At 36.9% G+C, this 21,482-nt stretch overlaps 2 protein-coding genes across 6 annotated transcripts in view; one reads left to right on the top strand and one right to left on the bottom strand.

Moving 5' to 3' along the window:
• The window catches only part of LOC117239573 (monocarboxylate transporter 10-like), a 300,758-nt gene that overhangs the window by 117,327 nt on the left and 161,949 nt on the right, over positions 1-21,482 (bottom strand). The window lies entirely within an intron of this gene.
• On the top strand, positions 16,579-20,509 carry LOC117239572 (nose resistant to fluoxetine protein 6-like). The gene is made up of 13 exons (XM_033505256.1): positions 16,579-16,954; positions 17,463-17,707; positions 17,795-17,988; positions 18,105-18,226; positions 18,333-18,575; positions 18,671-18,878; positions 18,964-19,129; positions 19,216-19,295; positions 19,368-19,463; positions 19,537-19,666; positions 19,742-19,916; positions 20,049-20,191; positions 20,280-20,509. The coding sequence occupies exons 1-13, from the start codon at positions 16,729-16,731 to the stop codon at positions 20,427-20,429; spliced, it is 2,178 nt and encodes a 725-aa protein (XP_033361147.1). The 5' UTR covers positions 16,579-16,728; the 3' UTR covers positions 20,430-20,509.

Below are 21,482 nucleotides of genomic sequence, written 5' to 3'. Positions count from 1 at the left end.
TCGTAGTGCTTAATACTTGCTTTGATTATTATTCCGGTGCCACCGTGGGCCTTTCCGCTGGGGTGTTGGGTATGGTAGAATTTGTAACCATTTATTTTCAGGTAGCTCTTGTCGGTGAAGTGGGTTTCCGACACGAGCATTACGTCGATTTGCTGGTGTTTTAAGAAGAGTTCTAGTTCAAGTTTGTGTTGCGCTAGACCGTTGGCGTTCCAGAGTGCTATGCGCCTTGATTTTATTTTGAGTCGGGGCGTGCTAATTTTTCCACGATGAGTGTTAGTAGCGATAGCAAGTGATTTATTTGCTCCGATTGTTTCTCTATTAGCTTTTCAAGCCTTGAGGAGTTGTCTGTGTTTGGTGGGTTGGGGTCACTGTTTTGGGGAAGGTTCCTTTGGCTGTTCGGGTTATTTTGGATGCCTTGTACTGCTTGGGCAAAGGAGGTTGAGGTGGAGATGAATTTGGTAGGACTGTGCGTTTGGTTGGTTGAGGGGGTTGGGGTAGTCGTGAATTTCGGCGGGCTGGGTGTTTGGTTGGATACCTCTTTTGCTCTGGGCTTAGGGTACCTGTTCGTGTATAGTGTTTTATATGCTGGGCAGCCTTTGTAGTTGGCAGGGTGGTCCCCTTGGCAGTGGATGCATTTCGCTGGGGTTTCCGGTGATTTGGCGCACTGGTCAGTGGAGTGAGAGCCTGCGCATTTAACGCAGCGGAAAGTATGGTTGCAGTATTTCTGCGTATGACCGTACCTTTGGCACCTTTTGCACTGCACTATTTCTTTTTTCACGAGCGGCGGTTCGATCTTAACTATCGCGTTCATTAGGCGACTGATGTTATATATTTCCTTATTGTTCGGTTTTTGTTTAATGTCTAGGAAGAATAAGGATAACGGGTCTTTCGAGACTCTATGCCTTATATTACTTACGTTGACGACTTCGTGGCCGAGTTTTGAGAGTTCGTATTTTAGTTCGTCTATATCTGCTGAGTGGTGTATGTTTCGTAGGACCACCCGGAAAGGCCTTTCCTGTTTAAGTTGGTAGGTGTGGAAGTTGGCGTTCAGGGTCCTGAGTGTCTTGGTGAGTTTTCTGTACGCTTCTGGGTTCGTCGGTAGTATTTTCACCTTGTTGTTGCTTATCTTAAGGTTATATTCCTCCTTGCTGGTATCTCTCTCTAGGGACTTGGTCATTGTCTGTATGTCAATGACGTCGTCCACAAAAATTGGTGGGGGAGGGGGGATTCTCTGTGCGTGTTGGTTTGATGGCGGTTCTACGATTTCCATGGCGTCGTTTGAGGATTCCAATACGGCGAACCTGTTGTGTGTGTTTATTTGCGTTGCTGGTTCTATTTTCCTCTTCTTTGTAGTGTTGGCGTCGTTAGTGCGGAAAGTTCTGCTACACTTCTGCCACGGGGGGGGTAGCTCGGGGTAGCTGCGAGTCTGCTCCGGAGAGCCTGGTCGCGGTTGCTGGGCCATCATCGAGCTAGTTAATTCGGAATGAACAACTAGTCGTGAGGCTGTGAGGCTAGTATTCGTGTTGGGGTTAGGTGCGTGGGATTTTCTTCTCCCTAGGGGGTAAGGGGCACTTAGCTGTGTTCTCTTTCGACGTTTGGGCGACACGTGTTGTTTTCGAACTACGCTGGGCACTAGAGACACGTCTGCACGCTTCGGCACTCCACAGCGAACTGGACACATATGCTAACTTAGATCTTTTCGTTCGTGAATAATCTTGAGTCATAGAGTTCAAGACATTGGTCTTTGTCTTTCCCTATTTTTCTATTTGGTTGGCAACTAAGTGATTGCGGTAGTTGAAATGGAAAAGTAAAAGGGAGAACGATCGAAACCGCGATTGGAGGACTTGTGATAGTGATACGACTTTGTAAGTGTCATAAAACGAGGAAAAACAATCTGGCGAAATGATTTATGGTGTTATAACGTGTTTGGAATAATCGGTTTTGTTAGAATTTAATCTTGGAATTAGGATTAGTAATCTGTGGAAGACACAATGTTTGTGTTGAAATAATACAATGTGATATTTATTAAACAATTATTTCAAGAGTTATAAATGTGCGTTCTGGAATGTAGACAGTTGGCTAGTTATTCACAGACTAACTGGCTTAGTGACCCATGGCCCTTGAAAAGGTTTAGAGCCCCACTCTCTATGCAGTAATGAGTGTGACCTGTGTGGGTGTCTGTGTGGCGTCACATGTGGCACAGAACCTTCTAGTAGCTTCTCGACGTGCCCATCTAGAATGTTCCATCCATATCCTCACGTTTCTTCCGGCGTTTTTTGAAAAAGCATGCACCTGCTAACTGCCGTGGTGCATCTCACGAACGCACGCTAGTGGGGATGGCGCTGGGCAACGAACGGAAGAATCCGTACGAATCCGTTGTATTCCAACAGGTTTAAATAAAGTAGAATTGTTAGTGGGATTTTTACGTTGTTTCGAAACTTATTCGAAACGTATCGTTTTCGTATGTTAAAAGATGCGAAAATTGTAAACGATGAAAGAAATATATAATTTATTTAACGAATTATTCATTGTAAATATAAAAATGTACAAAATCTAATGAAATTCATGACGAATGGTCTTGTAAATTTCTCTAGACATTTGTTATAGTCAGACAAGTTTCCTCGTACTTTTCAACAATGACGTACGAGTATACATTATAATTTCCTATGGAAAGAATAAGAAGCTAGAAAAATTTACCGAATGTCCAGCACAGGACAAATTGTAAAGTACAAATTAAATAATTAAAAAGAAAAAGAATAAGAAATAGATACCACTAAACCAAACGAATAAGTTTGGAAGAAAGTAGAGATTCCAGCGACGATTATATTGGGTTGGCAACTAAGTGATTGCGGATTTTGTCAATACCATCTAATGACAAAATCCGCAATCACTTAGTTGCCAATCCATAGTTTCAGAAATTTCAGAAAATGACGAGGCCTGCACAGGACCGCACAGAATAATCCATAGAAATAAACATAAAGCTCGGGTTCTTTTCGCTTGGGTACTTGGTTACTTACGTGCAGGTCACGGTAGAAATAGTGGATTGAAGATAAATTGATAATAATAATAATAATAATTCTCAGTGAAAATATTCCGCATATATTCTCCAACGACTCCTACCACGACGATTTACCACAGCTATCGCGACTCGTATATTCCATGGTTTATCGATCACTTTACTATTCATACAAATTCTATCGCTTCCGCATTATCAATATTTGGATTAGAGAGATCTGTACGACAGAGTGAGTCATAGAGTTAGAGAATTATTATTCTCAGCGTATAATTTTTATTTGGAGCAAACAAACATAATTTAATTTTTGCGCAATTTAATTCCAACACTGTCGAGTCTTTTTTTTTTTTGTAGTTTCCTTCTAAACTAACGTTATATATACGCGTATCATAATCAAATAAATCTTCGGATAATTCGTGATATTTCGTGAGCCCAGAAACAATTACATAATAACGTCCATTTAGCAGATAAGGTCACTGTTAATTGGCGGAAAAAACTACGGATAAACGACAGTGTCAACAACCGAGAATAAACGTCCATCGAGAGAAATGGACGAGGCAGACGGGTTTTAGGTCTCACGGCAGCTCGCTTCGAAACTGTCAGCCGGAGAAGTTTAAATGGTCGAACGATGAATACCGGAGAACCGCGACTCGCTGTTGTTTCGTTCGTTAAATTAATTCACACGACAGTTTGAAGCAATGCTTTATTGTTGTTTGTCCGACATCGTTGTTTCTCATTAACCGTTTTTACTACATTTTCACGAGGTTGATAAGTTGCTCGATTCTTTTTTCATTGAGAAATAAGATGGAAAAGTGGAAAAAGAGACGTCAAAATAGACGTTATACTGTGGAGTTTGATGTATGTATTTATGAGAAACTTTAAAATTGCAAAAACGCACAGAATGTATTTAATATGGAAAATTATATTATAAAATACCCAGTTGTTATCACTTTAGCTTACGTTTTCATAGCTCAACTGGTATCGCTGCAGCGGAATATTTATTTGTCAAGTGTCGTATTTCATTTGCGGTGTTGTATCTAACGCGATGATAGCGTTAACGGTAATGTTTCTTGGATAAAAGCATACAATAATACATGAAAACATGTAAACTACGTGTACATATCCAATATTAAATTATGTAAATTATTACGCAAAATTAATATACAGAAGAGATCTCTATTAAACTCTCACTTCCTCGTTTGCATAACAGTGTCGTAAGAAAGTAAAGCATAAAAATCCTAACATAATTTTCACACTTTCAAAATATAGCTTCACATTCTTAAAAACTTGAACACAAAAAGATGTCGCCAATTGATCGTGTAAAAAAAGTTCTCAGAGTTTAGGGGATTGAACCACTCGTCACCTTCTTCCTCCATCGTTGAATGTTGCTTCACTTTATCGTCGCGACAATTATTCCGCGTCGAACACAGCGAATCGGTTAAAGTACCGGAAACTTACCTCGATCGTTCTTCTTTTTCTTCTATCGAAAGTGAAATTTGTTTCGCGACAGAATTCACCCGAGAGGTTTCCTCCACGAAAAAAAGGCGGTTGGGCAAAATGATGGACCGTTCGAGTTGTACCCCTGTTATGAAGGTACTTTGCGGCATTAAAAGCAAGTTCGCTCACGAATTACCCGGCAAACTTGCCGACAGTGATTTAAATGGCCGAGTTATTTGCTGAGGATAAAGGAACACAGTTTCATCGAACGTGTGACTTGTCTAGGGTATTGGCGATTCTTCATTGATTCCTTGACACGGTAACTGTCGATTTAATGTATAAAGTTTTCAGTGTCTTGAATCGTTATTAGTAGATACTAGAACAAAGGGAAAGACAAAGGGGTGCTAAGGGAAAAAGACGAATTAACAGTCAGCGTCAGTGGAGAAGCCAGAGTGTGTGAATCGCGAAGTCAGAGAGTGCGAGTTGCGTGGTCGAGAGAGTGTGGTCCGCGTGAGAGAGAGCGTTCGATCCGTGGTGGATAAAACCAATAACCAATCAGCTATTTTGTAGCTAATCTACATATACCAGCAGAGAAGAGCTAGCTATATTCTTTATCGCTTTGATGATACCCGGCTGGACTAATGTTGTAAACAATATACGGCGCCATTTAAAAAATTAAAAGCTACCTTGATATCTCAGAATATGTAAGATATTTGAAGATAAAATTAGACGCATTCGACGAGTTTCTTAAAACGCGACATATAATTTATTTAAATTGTTGTTTGGTAAAACCAATAGCTAACAAAATACTAGCTTTTAGATAGAATTTGTTATTGGCTCATCTCGCATAACATTAACGATTAAGAAATAGAATGAAGTGGGAAACAAGGAACTCAGTATGTCGCAAACCAGCCTGCCAAGTTTCATTTATTCGTCTCTCTCTGAACAACATTGGAAACCGTGCTGTCGCCGGAGCGACAGCCCTAAACAACTGGTGTGCAGTCGCTGGCAGGAAATTCGAAAATTTCAGTCAGCCATCGGCGAGCGCACGTAGTTTTGCAGAGTGTAGAACGATTAGTCGTGGATTCGCGAGCGTGTCGCTCGCAGCGTATCCATTCTCTGTTGTAAAACGTGTGCGGTGCATACACCGCGATGCTGCATCGACGTCGCAATGAAAAGCGGCCCGCGTAACAATGTTCTGTGCTTTCAGCGGCGCCGTTGAAACGGGCAGAGGGGAGGGAAAGGCGCGAAAGCTGCCGTGGAAGGGAAAATTTTCTCTCCTTTTCAGCCTTTACCCGTGCGTGCACGGTGGATGAGATCAATAACACACCACCAAGTGAAATCATCAAGACCTTACGACGTGTACTTGTTACGCCGTTAACTCGCTCAGCGAGCAAACAACTCGCGTCTTCAGCTTCAGCTTCTTTTAGAACACACTTGACGTAACAACTCTTTGGAGATTATTGCTGTTCCGATGGATCTGTTAAGGAAAGTGTAAACAAACAAATCAAACTAGAAATAGTCGTATGACAGCTGTAGAAAGTTAAAAATCATCGAAAGATCATTATGGATGATGATATGGACGAGTGTGCGATGAGTGGATCGTGTAATGGAACAACAGACGTAAATCAAACTTATTTATATTCTGTATAATATATTAATATATTCGTAAATATACGTAGATATACACAGTTATTTGTCAACAGGTGAAAACTAAAAATAACACGAGACGATGAAGCAAAGTTAACAAAACATTTCTCTACGAACTTCAGCACGCAAATCAATAATTCGAGAATGTTTTAATCTGCATGCAAAATATTATTTTACATTCGTATTAAGTTATTTCCTTAAGATTTTACGATGTTTGTTCGACAATTTTTTAATTTACATACGTCCCTGAAAAATTATGCATATTTTATGTATATGTCGGAGATCGAAAGACAGCGGGATTTCCCGTCCGGAATGTTGGGAAAAACGCCAATACCCTAGTCCAGACTTTTACTATAGCTGCACTTAAGTAATAAAAATAAGGAATAGTTTTAATGTTCCAATCTGGCTTTATGACGATGGGTTCGGGCTCGAAGTGACATAGCGGGTCACTAGACGTATTATATGGCTCTCCTTAAAAACAAAGATTCACCCGAGAAGCGGGGACAGGAGTATATAAGGGCAGTTTCTTTTGGATGAGGAGAGAGTTAGTTTGTTAGTTAATCGTAGGACGAATTACTGATTGAGTTGTCGAGAAGTTACCCGAATCGAGTAATACGTTGATACTTGTCCTCCCGTGGACCGTGGATTCGTTATCGAACCTGAATTCGTTGTTACCATCATCTCGAACATCCTATTGCCATTACTCATAGCCTCTTGTAGTGTCCACATTCGTACTCATAGATATTAGCTACATTCGCGACGGTAAAGTAAGTAAAGGTTCATAGAACGCCCCAAAATGCCAACCTAACTCCGACATATATATACGTGTCGGAGACAAAAGGGCATGGGGGCCTTTCTCTTGGAATTTTTGGGAAGATCCCCAATACTTTAGCCTAGACTATTTATTATAGCTGTACTTAAATAATAAAACTTAGAAGTAGTTGTTATGATTCAATCCGATTATGTTTGCCCGAGATTTGTGACAGTGGTCTTGGGCTCGGATGACACGACTGGTCGCTGAACGTAGCCATGGTCACGGGATGGACGTTTTTACCTGTGGCGGATCGGTATCAACAGGACGCCGACAAGTCGAGGCATCAACACCTCCCGGGCGATCCGCTGGTACCAACCGCCAACACTAGAGGGTTACGACGACAACGAGTCTGTCTAACTCGCTAGCGGTCGAATATACGAGCGATTGATACAAATACCGCACCTAGCGAGACTCCCTTTACGTCTAAGGCAGGGACTACCGGGCATAGCCTTACTGACGAGTCCACCGGTAGTCCCGGGACGAAACGCAAACTCTCTTTTCATCCGCCACAAACCTAACAGAGAAGTGCCAATATTATGGGACACACGTTGTATTAACAATCAAACCCCGGACAGAAGCCGCTAAGCGGGGGGGCTGCCTAGCAACGGCGGTTGGAATTTTGGCATCCCCGGCCAATATGCAACGAACAAACGCGATCGTAAGTAGAGGAAAGTTTCCATCAGTCTTTTATTCTTGCGACCACCTTGGAGAGTTTTCACATAGTCTTTACGTGCAGTATTATACCGGGCATCACAGCAAACGTTACTTTGTGCTTCAAAATATATGCTACGTTTAACAAAGAGTTACCTCGTTGACCGTGGATTCGTTATTGAACCTAAGAACATTGACATTAACATCTCGAGTGTCCAATCACCACGGTTATTTGTCAAACTCTGTAAAAATCATATTTATGCCAGTAAATATAACCTCTATCGTACAACAACGATGGCTAGTCCGAATGAAGATTCGTTACACGCCCCTAAATCTAACGCTAACCCGACATATACATGTAGATTAAACAATTATGGATTAATTATCTACGAATCACAAAGTCGTAAAGAGATAATTTAGAAACGTATAAATTTTTTGCATGTAAATTAAAACATTTTCGAAATACTGATTTGCGTGCTGCAAGATCGCAGGGAGGTAATTTTTTAAATCCGCCTCATTGTCTTGTGTTATTTTTATTTCTCATCTGGAAGAAGAATTTGTTGGCAAATGACTGTGTACATCTACAGGATTAATTATCCTGAGCACACGATACATTATTCATCTTGATAATTGTGTAGTACAATTTCTGAAATACGGAATTATCTCATAAAATAATATCGACGATATTACAAATCTGGTGAAATCAAGGTCTCTGATGTATTTGATTGAATTTGATGATATAGAATGTGAATGGCCACTATTTTACATATTTATGGTCATCGACGGCGTTTTTAAGACTTTGCTAGAACAAGTGGAAGAACATAAAAAATTATTAAAAGAACGAATGTGCAAAGATATTAATGGAGATCCTGTAATACCTATGTATTACTATGTACCTGAGGATAGGTTAGAACCAGAAAGAAATGATCCTGGTAGTATATATCGAGTACCAAGTGCTGAAGGAAGAGGACTGAAAAGTTCTACAGATACAGAACTTGGACCCATGTATTTGTGGAATCAAGCTATGTTTATAATTGCTCAACTACTCACTGCTGGTATATTACATATTAATGAATTAGACCCAATTAGACGTTATCTTCCTTCATACAACAGACCACGAAAAGCTGCAAGGTATTCAGCTTTTCAAGTAAAACCGAGTATTATTGATATTGTTTCACTATATTTGATATTTTTAGTACAAATGATTTCTCCGGGATTGCAAATCATATATACTCAGGATGAAGTGGTATAAAATAATATCACGTAATATCAAAAACTAGTAGTTTCTAGTTTCATGGATGAATAAACAGTTACTATATTGTATAAAACGATTCGATGATAATATCTAATCCTAAGTCGTTTAATCAAATACAGAAATGTAATAAAGCTATTACCATCGTATAAATATTCAATTTTTACAATAATTGATGATGAAATTCTAAGTGCCTACTCTTGGAAGATTGATGCATTAAAGACAAGCTTCGTTTGACAGGTTTCAAAGGGTGAAGATTTTAGTCGTTGAAAATCGCAAGGTGCTCGTGTCTAACATAATTAATTACAATTTCCAGCGTGCATGTATCTCGGTAATCGCGAGACGTTAATTTAGTATAACAGCTAAGTAAATTACTTACTTACATACCTGTGAAATATTAGGTCGTGCGAAAAGTTTCTCTCGTTTTATAAGGAAATAATGAATGCACAAACATTTTCCGTTTTATATTATTTTATCCAATTACGTATGATCCACTTTGTTCTATCAAATTAAAGATCGTAACGTTCGACAGATTAGGTTTCATGTTCGTACAAAGAGATACGTTGTTGTAAAACACGTGTCTGTAAAAGAAAGACACTTTCCGGACAACCTAATACTTAGATAGTGTATTTGCCTTATAGATATCTCGATATTTAATGCGCACAATTTTATTTTATCATACACGAAGGATGTGTCGAATAAATGAAAACACGAGTAAATAAATCTTTCAAAGAAAAAAATCAAACTTTGATGGGCGAATAAACTATTCCATCTTGTTAAACGTTAGTTATTTCAAAATATTTGGTTTTAGAATTTAAAAGTTCGAAACTCTGGATTTAGGAGAACTCGTAAAGTGAACAAATTCGAGAATCGTTTGAGTTCAGAGCTACGAAGATTTGAAATATCGGCGATTCTCAAAATCCAAAATCTCAAAACCATGAAATCAGGAAGATCTGAAATTTGTAAGTTATTTCAAAATTCTTTATGTAAGAAGACTGTTCAAATTCTTTCGGTATCATAGAACTAATCGTGACAACGATAATTTCGTAGAAAGAATAATTTAGTTAATAACTTTAGTTAGCCTGCATCAATTTCTTTTGAAATATTATTTATATACACATTTAAAAATGTTTTAAAATAATTATTTCGCGATCAATTATATTTTACAAAATTGCTCGTAGTTTGATCAATTTTAGTTTCAAACTGTGCTTTCTTGTCTTAATTTATTTATACACTACCGATAGATGGTTTGCAATAAAATTTAATCCAATTTTAGAAAACTATTTGTTAAGAAATGTTATCGAAGAAAAAGCTATTATTATTGACACTTGTAGCGGTAATTTCAAATTAATAATACAATTGTCAAGTGTCCCAATATCGAAAGAACGATATATAATAAATGAAATCGTATCTATAATTTGTATATATATTAAACGAAATTTGAGAATAACATATTAAATAAATAACGCAAATTTTATCCACATCTACCACAAGAATCATCTTTACAAAATGCTGAACCATCACTGTAGTATCGTAAAATAATCGTATAGAACTCAATGAATTTTTAAGGAGTACGAAAACAATAATTAATTATAAATATGATTATTGTTTTTTAACTGTTGTTTTTAATTATTGTATAATTAAGGCAAAAGTGAAAGTGCTGACGGACCAAAAGGAACAGCAAATCTCCATGAGTCATAGGGTCCAGCGCGTCGATGGTCCTTTTGCAAAGAAAAGGTGCCTGGGAAGGTGAAACGCGAACACGACCATATTTAGTCATGGACGAGTACAAAAACGCGCGTATGATGGGAAAGTGTCGTCGTTAGTCGTTACGAGTTAATTACTTGTATTGATTTAGTTGCTCTACTTGTAATTTATTAGTTTATTACGAAACAGTTTTAGTTAATTAGTTATAGTTTCTCTGTTCTATCATTTGTAAAGAAATATATATAAAATAATGAACACAGTTTATTAAATATTTGATAAATCGCAGCTCGTTCTCTATTCACTGACGAAAACTATTATAAACAAGATGGAATTAATCATCGACTTATACAATATCGAGTAATAATCGATATTTTCGTCCCTCCAAAGTCATTCTACACGAAGAAGCAAGTCCTCCTTTCAAGGAACCAATCAGCTCAACAAGACACCATTCAACCTAAAATCCTACACCTCGTCTCAAGAGCACACTGTGCACTGTTCGATATCGAGAAAATTGATAACAGATCGCCATTTATTTTTAATCGAACAGGCAAGATGTTCCAGACAGTTTAGACATTGTTAGAAGAGGCTTATCAGCTTCGAGTTGGTCCCTAGCGAACTGGAAACGTATTCTGCGACTGCAACCGTTGAGAACGAAACAAAATGCGCTAACATGTGTCGTAGAAAAATTGCAACTTTCTTTATTCTTTGTGCGCCCCTTTCTCGATATTCTGAAAAGCAGTTCCTGGCTCGAGCAGTCGTCTGTCACAAACACGTTGACCAGTGACCTTCTTTGAGGACAGATTCGCTTAATAGCTGCGAGTGTTTTCTTATCTAAACTATGGACATGCGAATTTATTCCCCGACTTGTACTAACAGTAAATTTACCGCTTAACGATTTTATTTTGATAAGAAGTTTTTTTTACATTTAATTTGCATGAAATTCTCCTTCCGGTCATTTTCTTTTTCTTTTTTTAGCAAATGAATATTAATGGACGAAGTATTCGAGGTTGTAAAATTTCAATGAATATTTTCGTTGGAATGAGATGGAAGGATAATAAAAGATCTAAAAAAAGAGAAACGTGATATATTGAAAAACTACCCGGCTCGTCGCAAATATAAAACTTCCTACTAGATTGTAAACATGAAATTTAATTTTAGAATTTGAAAGGTCGAAACTCTGGATTTAGAAGAACTTGTAAAGAAATAAACAAAAACGAGAATTGAATCGTTCGACAGTTCAGAGTTGCGAAGATTTAAAATAACGGCGATTCGTAAATCTAACAGCTCAAAATCATGAAACCAGAAAGATTTGAAATTTGTAAGTTTAATTCTAACTATCCCATCGACCTTGTTTGAGAAAAGTAAAGTCGGTGAAGGAAAAATGGAGAAAATTGCTGAAATGCGATGTATTTCTTTCTAGAAATTTTATTCATCGAACATTGAGATTTTCTTCAAAATGAGACAGGAAAATGATAATCTTCTACATTAAATTTACAATTCATATTTCTGTACATTTAATTTGCATCAAGTAGCAGCCATTAAATCCTCCTTTTTTGCTACTTACAACGAATAAAGCGTAATCCTTCAAAACATATGTAGTACAATGAAATAATGACAAATGATGTTTCAAGTAGTCTCCCGACAAAACACAACAACAGATGTGTAATAAAGTAGTTGGTAAATGGATTGAATCAACAATATCCGTTTTCTTGTTGGAAATTCGAGGAGTTAATAGCTGCCTGATTAAAGAGCCGACTACAAGCATTTACAGACAATCTCATTTAAAAAGGCTGCTATAATTATGGTACATTATATCCAGGTCCGGTTACACGCGATGTTTATCGTGCATTAATTTCGCTGTTACGTCGAAAATTAATTTACAAATAACATTTTATACTTTTTATGCGATGTTTTATATGCGTAAAACGGATATAAAATAGAAATTTTATCCGTCGATATCAAAGTAACCTTAACCCCTTGACCTAAAACTACGGGCATAGTCCGTAGTACGGTGATCGGACCAAACGTAAATATTACGGGCATTCTCGAACGTAAATCATAGTTTAAGGAGTTAAGGCGAATTGACAGAAAGTGAGTAAAGTCGAAAAATTTTTTCTTTTTTTTTTTCTTTTTTATTTATTTATTTGGATTTTACAATTTGTCCAGTAGGACAGGTCGAAAATCTCAGTCAAAATTCTACGAAGGGCATATGATAATACTTTATCGAAAAACGTAAAGCGTTGCAAATAACTTTTGGATATCAGTCTCGTGAAAAAGCTTTTCACTGAATTGAATATATTAAGCGGAAATCAAATAGAGAGTAGTACAATTATTACATAAAATGTTGCAGTATGTCAAAGATCCATTATTTATGCAAACTACCCACCGTTTATCGTATTAGTTTGTATTTATAGTAGCACCAGTCGATGTAAAGTACAGACAGATATGAAGAGGTCGGAAAGTCAATAGTCAATATCGTAACCAACGTAATCAGACAAATATTGCAAAAATTCTAAGGATTTATAGGATCAAACGAGAAGAAGATGATCTCTTGTACCAGGAAGGAGAGAGAAATACACGAATAACTTATAAGGAAGATTTATGTCGTGTTATACAGTTTATTGACACTGTAACGTTAGACACAATGATGGAAGAACTTCTATTATTTTGGTAATAACATGCTGCGTCTTCTATGAAATCTGAAATTATCTCTTCGAAGTACAGCATTTTAAGACAAAACAGAACTCCAGTTGCATAGGAATTTTATTTAAAATTGCCATCGCCCTGGATGAGTTACGAACGCGCACAGATCAAATTTGTTCACCTTGAGAAATACGCAAACTAATTTACATTAAAACTCTGCAACACGTGAAACGATACGTTGTGTTTGCTTCGATACAGACCATTCACATTAGACGGCTATTTTTGGCTTTATTCGGCGATCTAAGGGAGAAGTTGTCACAACGCTCTTACTTTTAATTATCCTTATTATTATTATTATTATTATTATTATTATTATTATTATTATTATTATTATTACTATAAAAATTTTTGCAAAATCGCCGGTTGGACGTTGCTCGTGTTAACGCGGTTATGCATATGTATCTTTATAAATAAAAACCGCCGACACGTTTTAAAAAAACTATGCTTCGAGCTATTCTAATCAGAAGATGAGATCTCCAGCGACTATTTCTGCCTCGCTAATTACAGCGTTCGGGCTATAACTTACTTTCTATATTCTGGCGTAAAACTTAGCTTTTACGTCTTGGTCAACAACTTACTGTTGCATCCCGGTCGTCTACGTCGTCGTGTCTATTTTTATATCAACGTCGAGGCATAAATCGTTGTTTTGCGAATTCTGAGGTTCCAACGACAGTGATGTTTTCGAAAACGTTAGATAGCTCGAGGGCTTTGCCTGTCGAATCGTCAAGGCTGGTAAGTAAACTTTTTACTTTTCACGGTCAATGTTGTTGGCTTCAAGTTTAAACGATGTAGCGCTTTCAACTGCTGCGTGTTCAACGACGTAAATTATTCAACGAGATAAGAGCACGCAGCGACATAAATCAACTCTCGCCGTACAACTCAAACATTTTCGTCATTTACAGGTTCATCGTGTTCGTCTTTAACTCGCTGCGAACCGTACGACCTTGTACGTCGTCGTCGCGCCCATCTTTTACGAGTGCAACCCTTCCTTCTAATTTGTTATTTCTTATATCGAGTCTTGAGCTCTGCACTTTGTTAATTTCAGTTAAGTGTTAGAATAAACTGCGGTCAAAGAATTTCGTCTAGTCTCTAGTTGGATTTTTTTATTTAAATCGTTCGATCTACCTGACGGAGGTGTTAACGCTACATTACCAAACAAAAAATGGAATGAAATATCACTGTGTGTACGCACATGTAAATAATAAAAGAAACATTTTAATGATCAATATATTTATTCATGAACGAACGTGCGTAGTTAGCAAATGTTCATTAATATTGAAATATTCGAACGTGAATAAATCTTTTAATAATTATTCCGTGAATCATATATGATATATCTCAAATGTTTTACTAATTTCAATAGTGCATTACAATATTTCTTTGGTGCGAGAAAACGGAATGTTGTTCTTAACGTTTAAATGGAAACCGCGACCGAACGATCTAAAGCGATACTACTAGCATTCGTAAACTTTTCTTATATTTTTGCTAAGTTACATACGTTACGATATAATTGATTGTTATTGCTGTACGACTTATATGGTATAATTATTCTAGTTGTGCCTCAGAAAATATTTTAGAATGTATACTTTATTGATCAAACCCTGTAAAATACTTCACTGGAATTTTAATTACATAACATTCTATAGACGTCTAGACAAATACATCTATAACAATAATAATTAATATTAATATAAAATAATAATAAATTGTCTATAACAAATATGTTTACAGATGACATTTTAAGACGTCCGTACTCATTAAAGCGCTAATAAAATGTTGATTATTCCTGTTGCGAAATCTCTTTAACGAGAAGTTTCAAAGTCTTTCCTTGAACGAGTGGATTATCAGTATCGCTAGAGAAAGTTTCCCATAAATCGTCCACGTGTATTATACAAGAGATGAGATTAATGCAAAAAATTCATTGTATATTAGAGGAAATGGGATCCCATTTTGACAGCGTACATCCTCTGCACGATCCGAACTATTATACAAATAAGCGTTCGTGAATATCGAGAAAAGGAATAAATATGCAATTACATTTACATTCGAACAGGAGACAAAGGTCGTTACGTTTTGCTTATGTTAATAAGTTTGCAAGTCGTATGACACGACTTTAATAAATGAAAATATATTATTGAGGCGCATGGATGCCAAAGAAATTGCAATAATATTTCTCATTGAACCTTTAACTCATTTTTCGCTGAAGTGAAAGCGTTGCTTCCACTTAGAAGTTGGCACGACTATTACATCGATCTAGAAAGAAAGAGAAGAAGAAATAGTCTACTTCCTCTACATCTAACTGCAAAACGTAAATATATTATAGATAACATCAATTTTATATCGCAAACAATTAACAGAAGGTTATTCGACATGCCAAAATAAGTAAAAAATGAACAACTAAATATTTTTGTTTCAAGTCTCGTTTTCAAGAAAATACAGTTCGTACATGTTTAGGTAAGAACTGGCCTGGCACGCGCAGATGATAAATTTTTTTACTGATTTTTTACGAAAAGAAAGAAGATGAGAGAGAAAGAACAGAAACGAAAAAAATCGAGTAAAGATTGAACGCCAGAACGTGGGCAGTTGTCGCCTGCCGATATTGTTACATATATCATCCCGACAGCGTATTTCGCCAAAGTTTTCCTCCTTCAAATTGTAAACAAAACAGGACTTGCAAGTTTCTTTTGACTGCAGTATCTTAACTGCAATTTTTTCTGCAGTATCGCCCGCCATCGTTACATTTTCTGTTAGACTTTTAGTTTCTTAAATGAATTAAAAAATGTAAGTAGAAAATGGCCCTTAGCGGTCCTTTTCACTTTGATTCTAATTCACACGTATTTATGTATTTACAATATTAACGACAATACATATCATTCTACTCCTGCAATGAGCTAACTGCTATTGTAAAAGCACAAAACACCCGTAAAGTTGAAACCCCGCAATTATTTTCGAAATTGGTTCATTTCGGGGATCGTTAATTCTGGGGGGGGAGGGGGGAGGGGGGGGGACGCTTAGCAGATTCGGCATTACGTCATAAGACTCTAGTACGATCAAATATTGAACCGTAAAAAACTGAAGAAATTAAAAATTTTCTCAGCAGAATATTTATATGCTAATTCACATTCGTGAACAACCACGTGATAAGAACATACGCGGTTACTACGTTAATTTAACCGGAGTTTGTAACTGGGAGATCAAAAGGAAGATGAAACATGTGAAATCACTCTCGGCATCCTACGTCATAAATTGTGCGTTCCTTGCTGGACACGGTTAGTCTACCGGCGATCTTCCTAGAGGAAGTTGGTTCCTTATAGTTGAGTTGAACATTCAATTCACATTGTTATATTATCATAGTAGTCATATTCTTGATCGACCATAGTAAAAAGCGTGCGACAACGCATTTCATCGTATAAAAGAAAATAATGGACATTTGAGTTTCTAACCATTTTTTTTTTTCAATAGAGATTTTCAATAATCCGAGTGTAAAGTTTACTCCGAAGTATGCAGTACGGAAATATTTCGTCGTGGATATGGTTATCCCTTTTATCATTAACAACGATTTATGTATCGACCCAAGCGACCACGCTAGACCCAGTGACCATGAGGAAGGTACTTCCGGCGTACGCGATTTTGGAAAATGCTGATTTTCTAAATTCCAGTAGATGTCGGACGGAGATTGATCAATTTCGTAATGCTGTTGACAACCAGATACTTTGGGGTCTAAGAGGTAAATATAACTTTTAAGATATTTTGACGAATTTCGTTCGACAAAGCTACTGCCAGTCCATTGCCAGCAAAGGAAGGAAGGAAATAGACCGAACGAAATATGTGTAAGGCTATAACGGTGTACAATTCGAATAATTATACACTGTGATTGCGATTGTGTTTCGTGACACACAGTTGTTCACATGTGGTACACCTCAATTCACCGCAATAACAACAGAAACAACTTGTGTGTAACCGCCAGAATTTTTTCTAGCCCTGATCACGTCGCGATTATATAAACTGCATAATTTCTCATCGAATCAATTCCGATCCCCGAGAGTTTCTTTGCAGCTTACGCGAGAAACTAGTTCCTTCGTTTGAAGTGCGAAAGTGGGTTCTCTCAACTAATTGCATCTTCTGGCTTTAAACATAAAACGACAAATTCTGCATTCAACTTCCTTACCGCTTCAAATCCATATCGCCAATTGTATCATGAGTTGTTTCTAATGAAATATTATATATTCTTTAAGCGTTGGACACCAGTGGAGTGCCACCCGGGGGATTTCTGAACGGGCACAATTATTGGTTAGGAGATGGTCTAGCTTGCACCGGCCTCTCCCAAAATCTCACGCTGTTTGTCGCGGAGAAGAAACGAGAGAACAATACGATATACCGCAATCCGAACGAGGAGCATCCACCTTTTAAGTTTCACTTTTTTATTGGACGCATGCAGCACAATAGCACTATGCAATATCACCAAGAATTGCCACATGACGTAAGCACGTGGATATCATCCGCAATTGACATATGGAATCAGATTTCCATTATCGGTTTTTATGATTGTGATGAACACTTTTTTTAGGATTTGGTGACACTTGGACTTTGTCTACCGGCTTCCTGCACCAAACACGATGTAGCTACAATGCTAGATAAAGTCATCCATAATGAAACTCTTTTCATTGGAAAACTTTTTGCCATAAACTTCAGACTCCTCGAAGTCACTGATTTGGTGAATGATTATCAATGGCTTCTCTCTTTAAAGATAATCTCCATCATGTACGTAAATTTCAAGCTCTTAATCGACAGTCCGAATTTCTATTCTCAGTAGACATAAATACAAGTATCACGATCGGCGTGAATATCAAGTAGAAACTTTAAAACTTTGATTACAGAGGTGTTTTGGTGTTGTTGTGTACTATCGTTATAGGGGCCACAGTATACGATATTTCCGCCCGTCGAAACCGTGTAATCAGCGAAAAGGAAATCGTTGCGCTTAAAAATGGAAATACGAAGGGTAAGCGATACATACAATGATATCTGGTATTCTGCATGTTAAGGATTCTGATCGCCTCGAGTTTATTTCACGGGAATCTATATAACGTACGGTTAACTTTGAATAGAATTGGAGGACGCGAGAAAAGTAAAATGCAAAGCCAGTGACGATGAATCGGCACTCTTAGAATCAAGGCAACAAAATCACATGAACCAATATCTGCTCTGTTTTTCGCTGCTCAGAAATGTACGGCCACTATTTAAAATACAAGAGGGTACAGAGACTTTGCGTGTATTCTACGGTATGAGAGTGTTGGGAATGCTATGGATTATTCTCGGGCATTTGCTCATGTTCGGGTTTCATGTTATGGGTAAGAAATGGGCTACAATCACGCTTGAATTTCATTAGTACATTCCGATTTTTGATATAGCACGACTTATTTAACGACACCACTCGTGTGTGCAGCTAACAAATCGCTTTACTACATGATGGGCGGTGAGATACTCATGGAAATCATAAATAATCCGACGTTTCCGGTGGACACGTTTTTCTTTATGAGTGGTTTTCTGTCGTGTTATATTTTTCTCAAGGAACAACAAAAAATGAAGGGAACACTGTCTACAACAGAAAAGATGAAAATGTTCATTCAAATAATCATCAAACGATATATTAGGTATAGATGATTTTAATGTCTTTATGTTGTAATTTATGCGCGATGCAAATACGACGCTAATCAAATAAATACGTTAATTTTGTAGGCTTACACCTGCATATTTCGTCGTTATACTGATAGCGATATTAAATTTCACCTGGCATGATCACGTCTCAGCACTTCTCCCCTTTGAGCATCCAAGTGCTAAGTGTTCCAAATATTGGTGGACTAATCTACTTTACATCAACAACTTCTACCATTGGAATGACGTAGTACGTATATTTTCTGAGATAATTCATTGTAAACATGTTTCACATTACTAGAAAAGAATCGTTTCGAAGAAAAGTACTGTTTGCAGTGTCTCATTTGGAGTTGGTATCTACCCAATGATATGCAGTTCTTCATATTTGGTACTTTTCTCCTAATATTATCGAGCACGTGAGTTTGAAATTTGGTTTTGTAGTCATTCATTGGCCAGTTTTACCCGGCCACTAAAATCGACTGTTTCAGGCATCGCAATATTGCCACTGGCTTAGGCGTTTTTAGCATAGTTTTCTCGATAGTATCAGTCGCTTACAATGGATACATCATTAACTACCAGCCATCGTAAGCATACAAAATGTTTAACACTCTTTATAACATAGGGAATATGTAAATATATGAATATTTTCTTTCCTAGGATTGACGAATTATATAACTCGTGGACAGACCTTTATATACGACCATGGTGTAGAATACCGCCATACCTCATAGGAATGGCTACATGTCTGCTTCTTACAAAATACAATTTCAAATTACATTTATCAAAAGTAATGTATACCGTTTATTCGTCACAACTGTATTCCTGTACATCTTTCAATAATGCAATTAAATTTATCTTACAGAAAACCTTAATCATTGGATGGATTTTGGCAACTCTAGTTAATGGTACGATTCTCTTCGGGCTTGATAACAAGAGCATACCCTTAAGTCTATCCATTCTTTATTTGTCCCTGAGCAGAACAGGCTGGGCCTTGAGCACTGCCTGGGTGGTAGTTGCATGCACTACGAACCATGCTGGTAATTCGATATTTTTCATGTCACTCATTAATGCGTTAATGTTATTCTTCTTATTGTAAAAATACTCTTTGTGTAATGCGAAGTATTTAACGTCTTGTAAATTACACACAAGTACATTTGATACGTTTGCAGGTATCGTGAACAAAATCTTATCACTGGATATTTTCGTTATTTTGAGTAAATTTACGTATGGTGCTTATCTTCTAAACCCTATTTTCATACTTTCGGTTCTTTCTTCGAGTTATTATCCTTTCTACTTTGATAAAGTCACCATTGTAAGTATAAAGAAATTATTTCATTTGGACAATTTCGACGTAGTATTAGTACTATGAAATGAAATGAAATAACGTTTCTATTTTTCAGGGTATTCTGTTCATTGCAATCGTTGTTTGTAGCTTCATTGCTTCTATTTTCTTATTTTTAACAGTCGAAATACCGTTTGCATCACTTCTGAAATTGCGTACTGGTGCACCAAAAAAAAGGAAAGAAGTTGGTGGTGATAAATTCCACTGAGTGTATTAAATTACTAAATTATTAAACTAATAGCAGGAAGTTGGTGGTGCTAAATTCCTCTGAGTCTTTATTAAATTATTAAACTAGCAACAGAAAGTTAACCTTTCATTTGTCAAAATATAGAAAAATATATATGTTTGCGACAATGTTGTTTAATATTTTCAAATATCTAAGAAGGGGAATTAATTAAGAGAATTACTTCTAAGAAAGTGATTTGGACGACGAAAAGAAGCTCATATGTAAATAAATATGAATCACTCAAGGAGGAGAAAAAGTCTTTACCGTGCAGTACACGGCGACCTTCTCGCAGTTGCTTTTCCTTCCTAACACTGTCATTTGCCTTGCATGTTTAAAAAAAAAGAGACTTGGAGCACATGATAAAAAACGCGTAGACAATGTTGCAAGTTCACGTCACAAGACCATAAGGTAAGCACAGAATGATCGAAACCTAATCCATTATTCAGGATTCAAATACACATGAATGTTCGAGACACCAAGCTGGAAAGTGATGTAGCAGCAATGATTATTTGTCGCAAGGAAGAGAGGCTGACAAAGATTATTTATTACTATGAATAATTGTCAGAGTTAATTTGAACAGATGGTATATAGATTATGTGCTTGATGTAATATGTCAATCTCGTACGAGACATGTTGGCAGGAAGACACGCTGATTGGTTATTTAAATGTTTTGGAATTTGCGAGGATGTTCGATTCAATGTCATTAGTCATTCTCTTTTTACAAGTGGTGAGACCACTGCTACTGGCACCTGGGTTACGGAGCGACTCAAAAAATTCATGCTGGAATAAGAAGTGGGAGAAAGAGAGAAGAGAGAAGAGTCACAAGTTGCTGATCATTGCAGAAAACTGTTAATTTCTTAAGTGATAGAATAAGTATTCAAAGACTTCATTATAACGTTATTATTGCTAGGCAATAGAGACAGAATTTTATGGGTTCAATTATAAAAAGTTGTAAAATCGTACTTATGTAAATGGATAATAATATAAATATAGAATGTGAAATAAAATATATTAAGAAATTCTAACTCGGTGTAT

This window comes from Bombus vosnesenskii, unplaced genomic scaffold (genome assembly GCF_011952255.1).
Source record: "Bombus vosnesenskii isolate JDL3184/JDL3185 unplaced genomic scaffold, Bvos_JDL3184-5_v1.1 scf7180000014105, whole genome shotgun sequence".
NCBI lineage: Eukaryota > Metazoa > Arthropoda > Insecta > Hymenoptera > Apidae > Bombus > Bombus vosnesenskii.
The sequence above is the reverse complement of the archived record's forward strand: the minus strand, read 5'-3'. Positions and strand labels throughout refer to the sequence as shown.

What these genes read in the sequence shown, in the direction of transcription:
- LOC117239572 (XM_033505256.1), top strand. Translation starts at nt 16,729, where the DNA reads ATGCAGTACGGAAATATTTCGTCGTGGATATGGTTATCCCTTTTATCA. An exon ending in TTAAAGATAATCTCCATCAT is followed by an intron (nt 17,989 to 18,104) that starts GTACGTAAATTT and finishes CTTTGATTACAG; the next exon opens with AGGTGTTTTGGTGTTGTTGT. An exon ending in CTCCTAATATTATCGAGCAC is followed by an intron (nt 19,296 to 19,367) that starts GTGAGTTTGAAA and finishes CGACTGTTTCAG; the next exon opens with GCATCGCAATATTGCCACTG.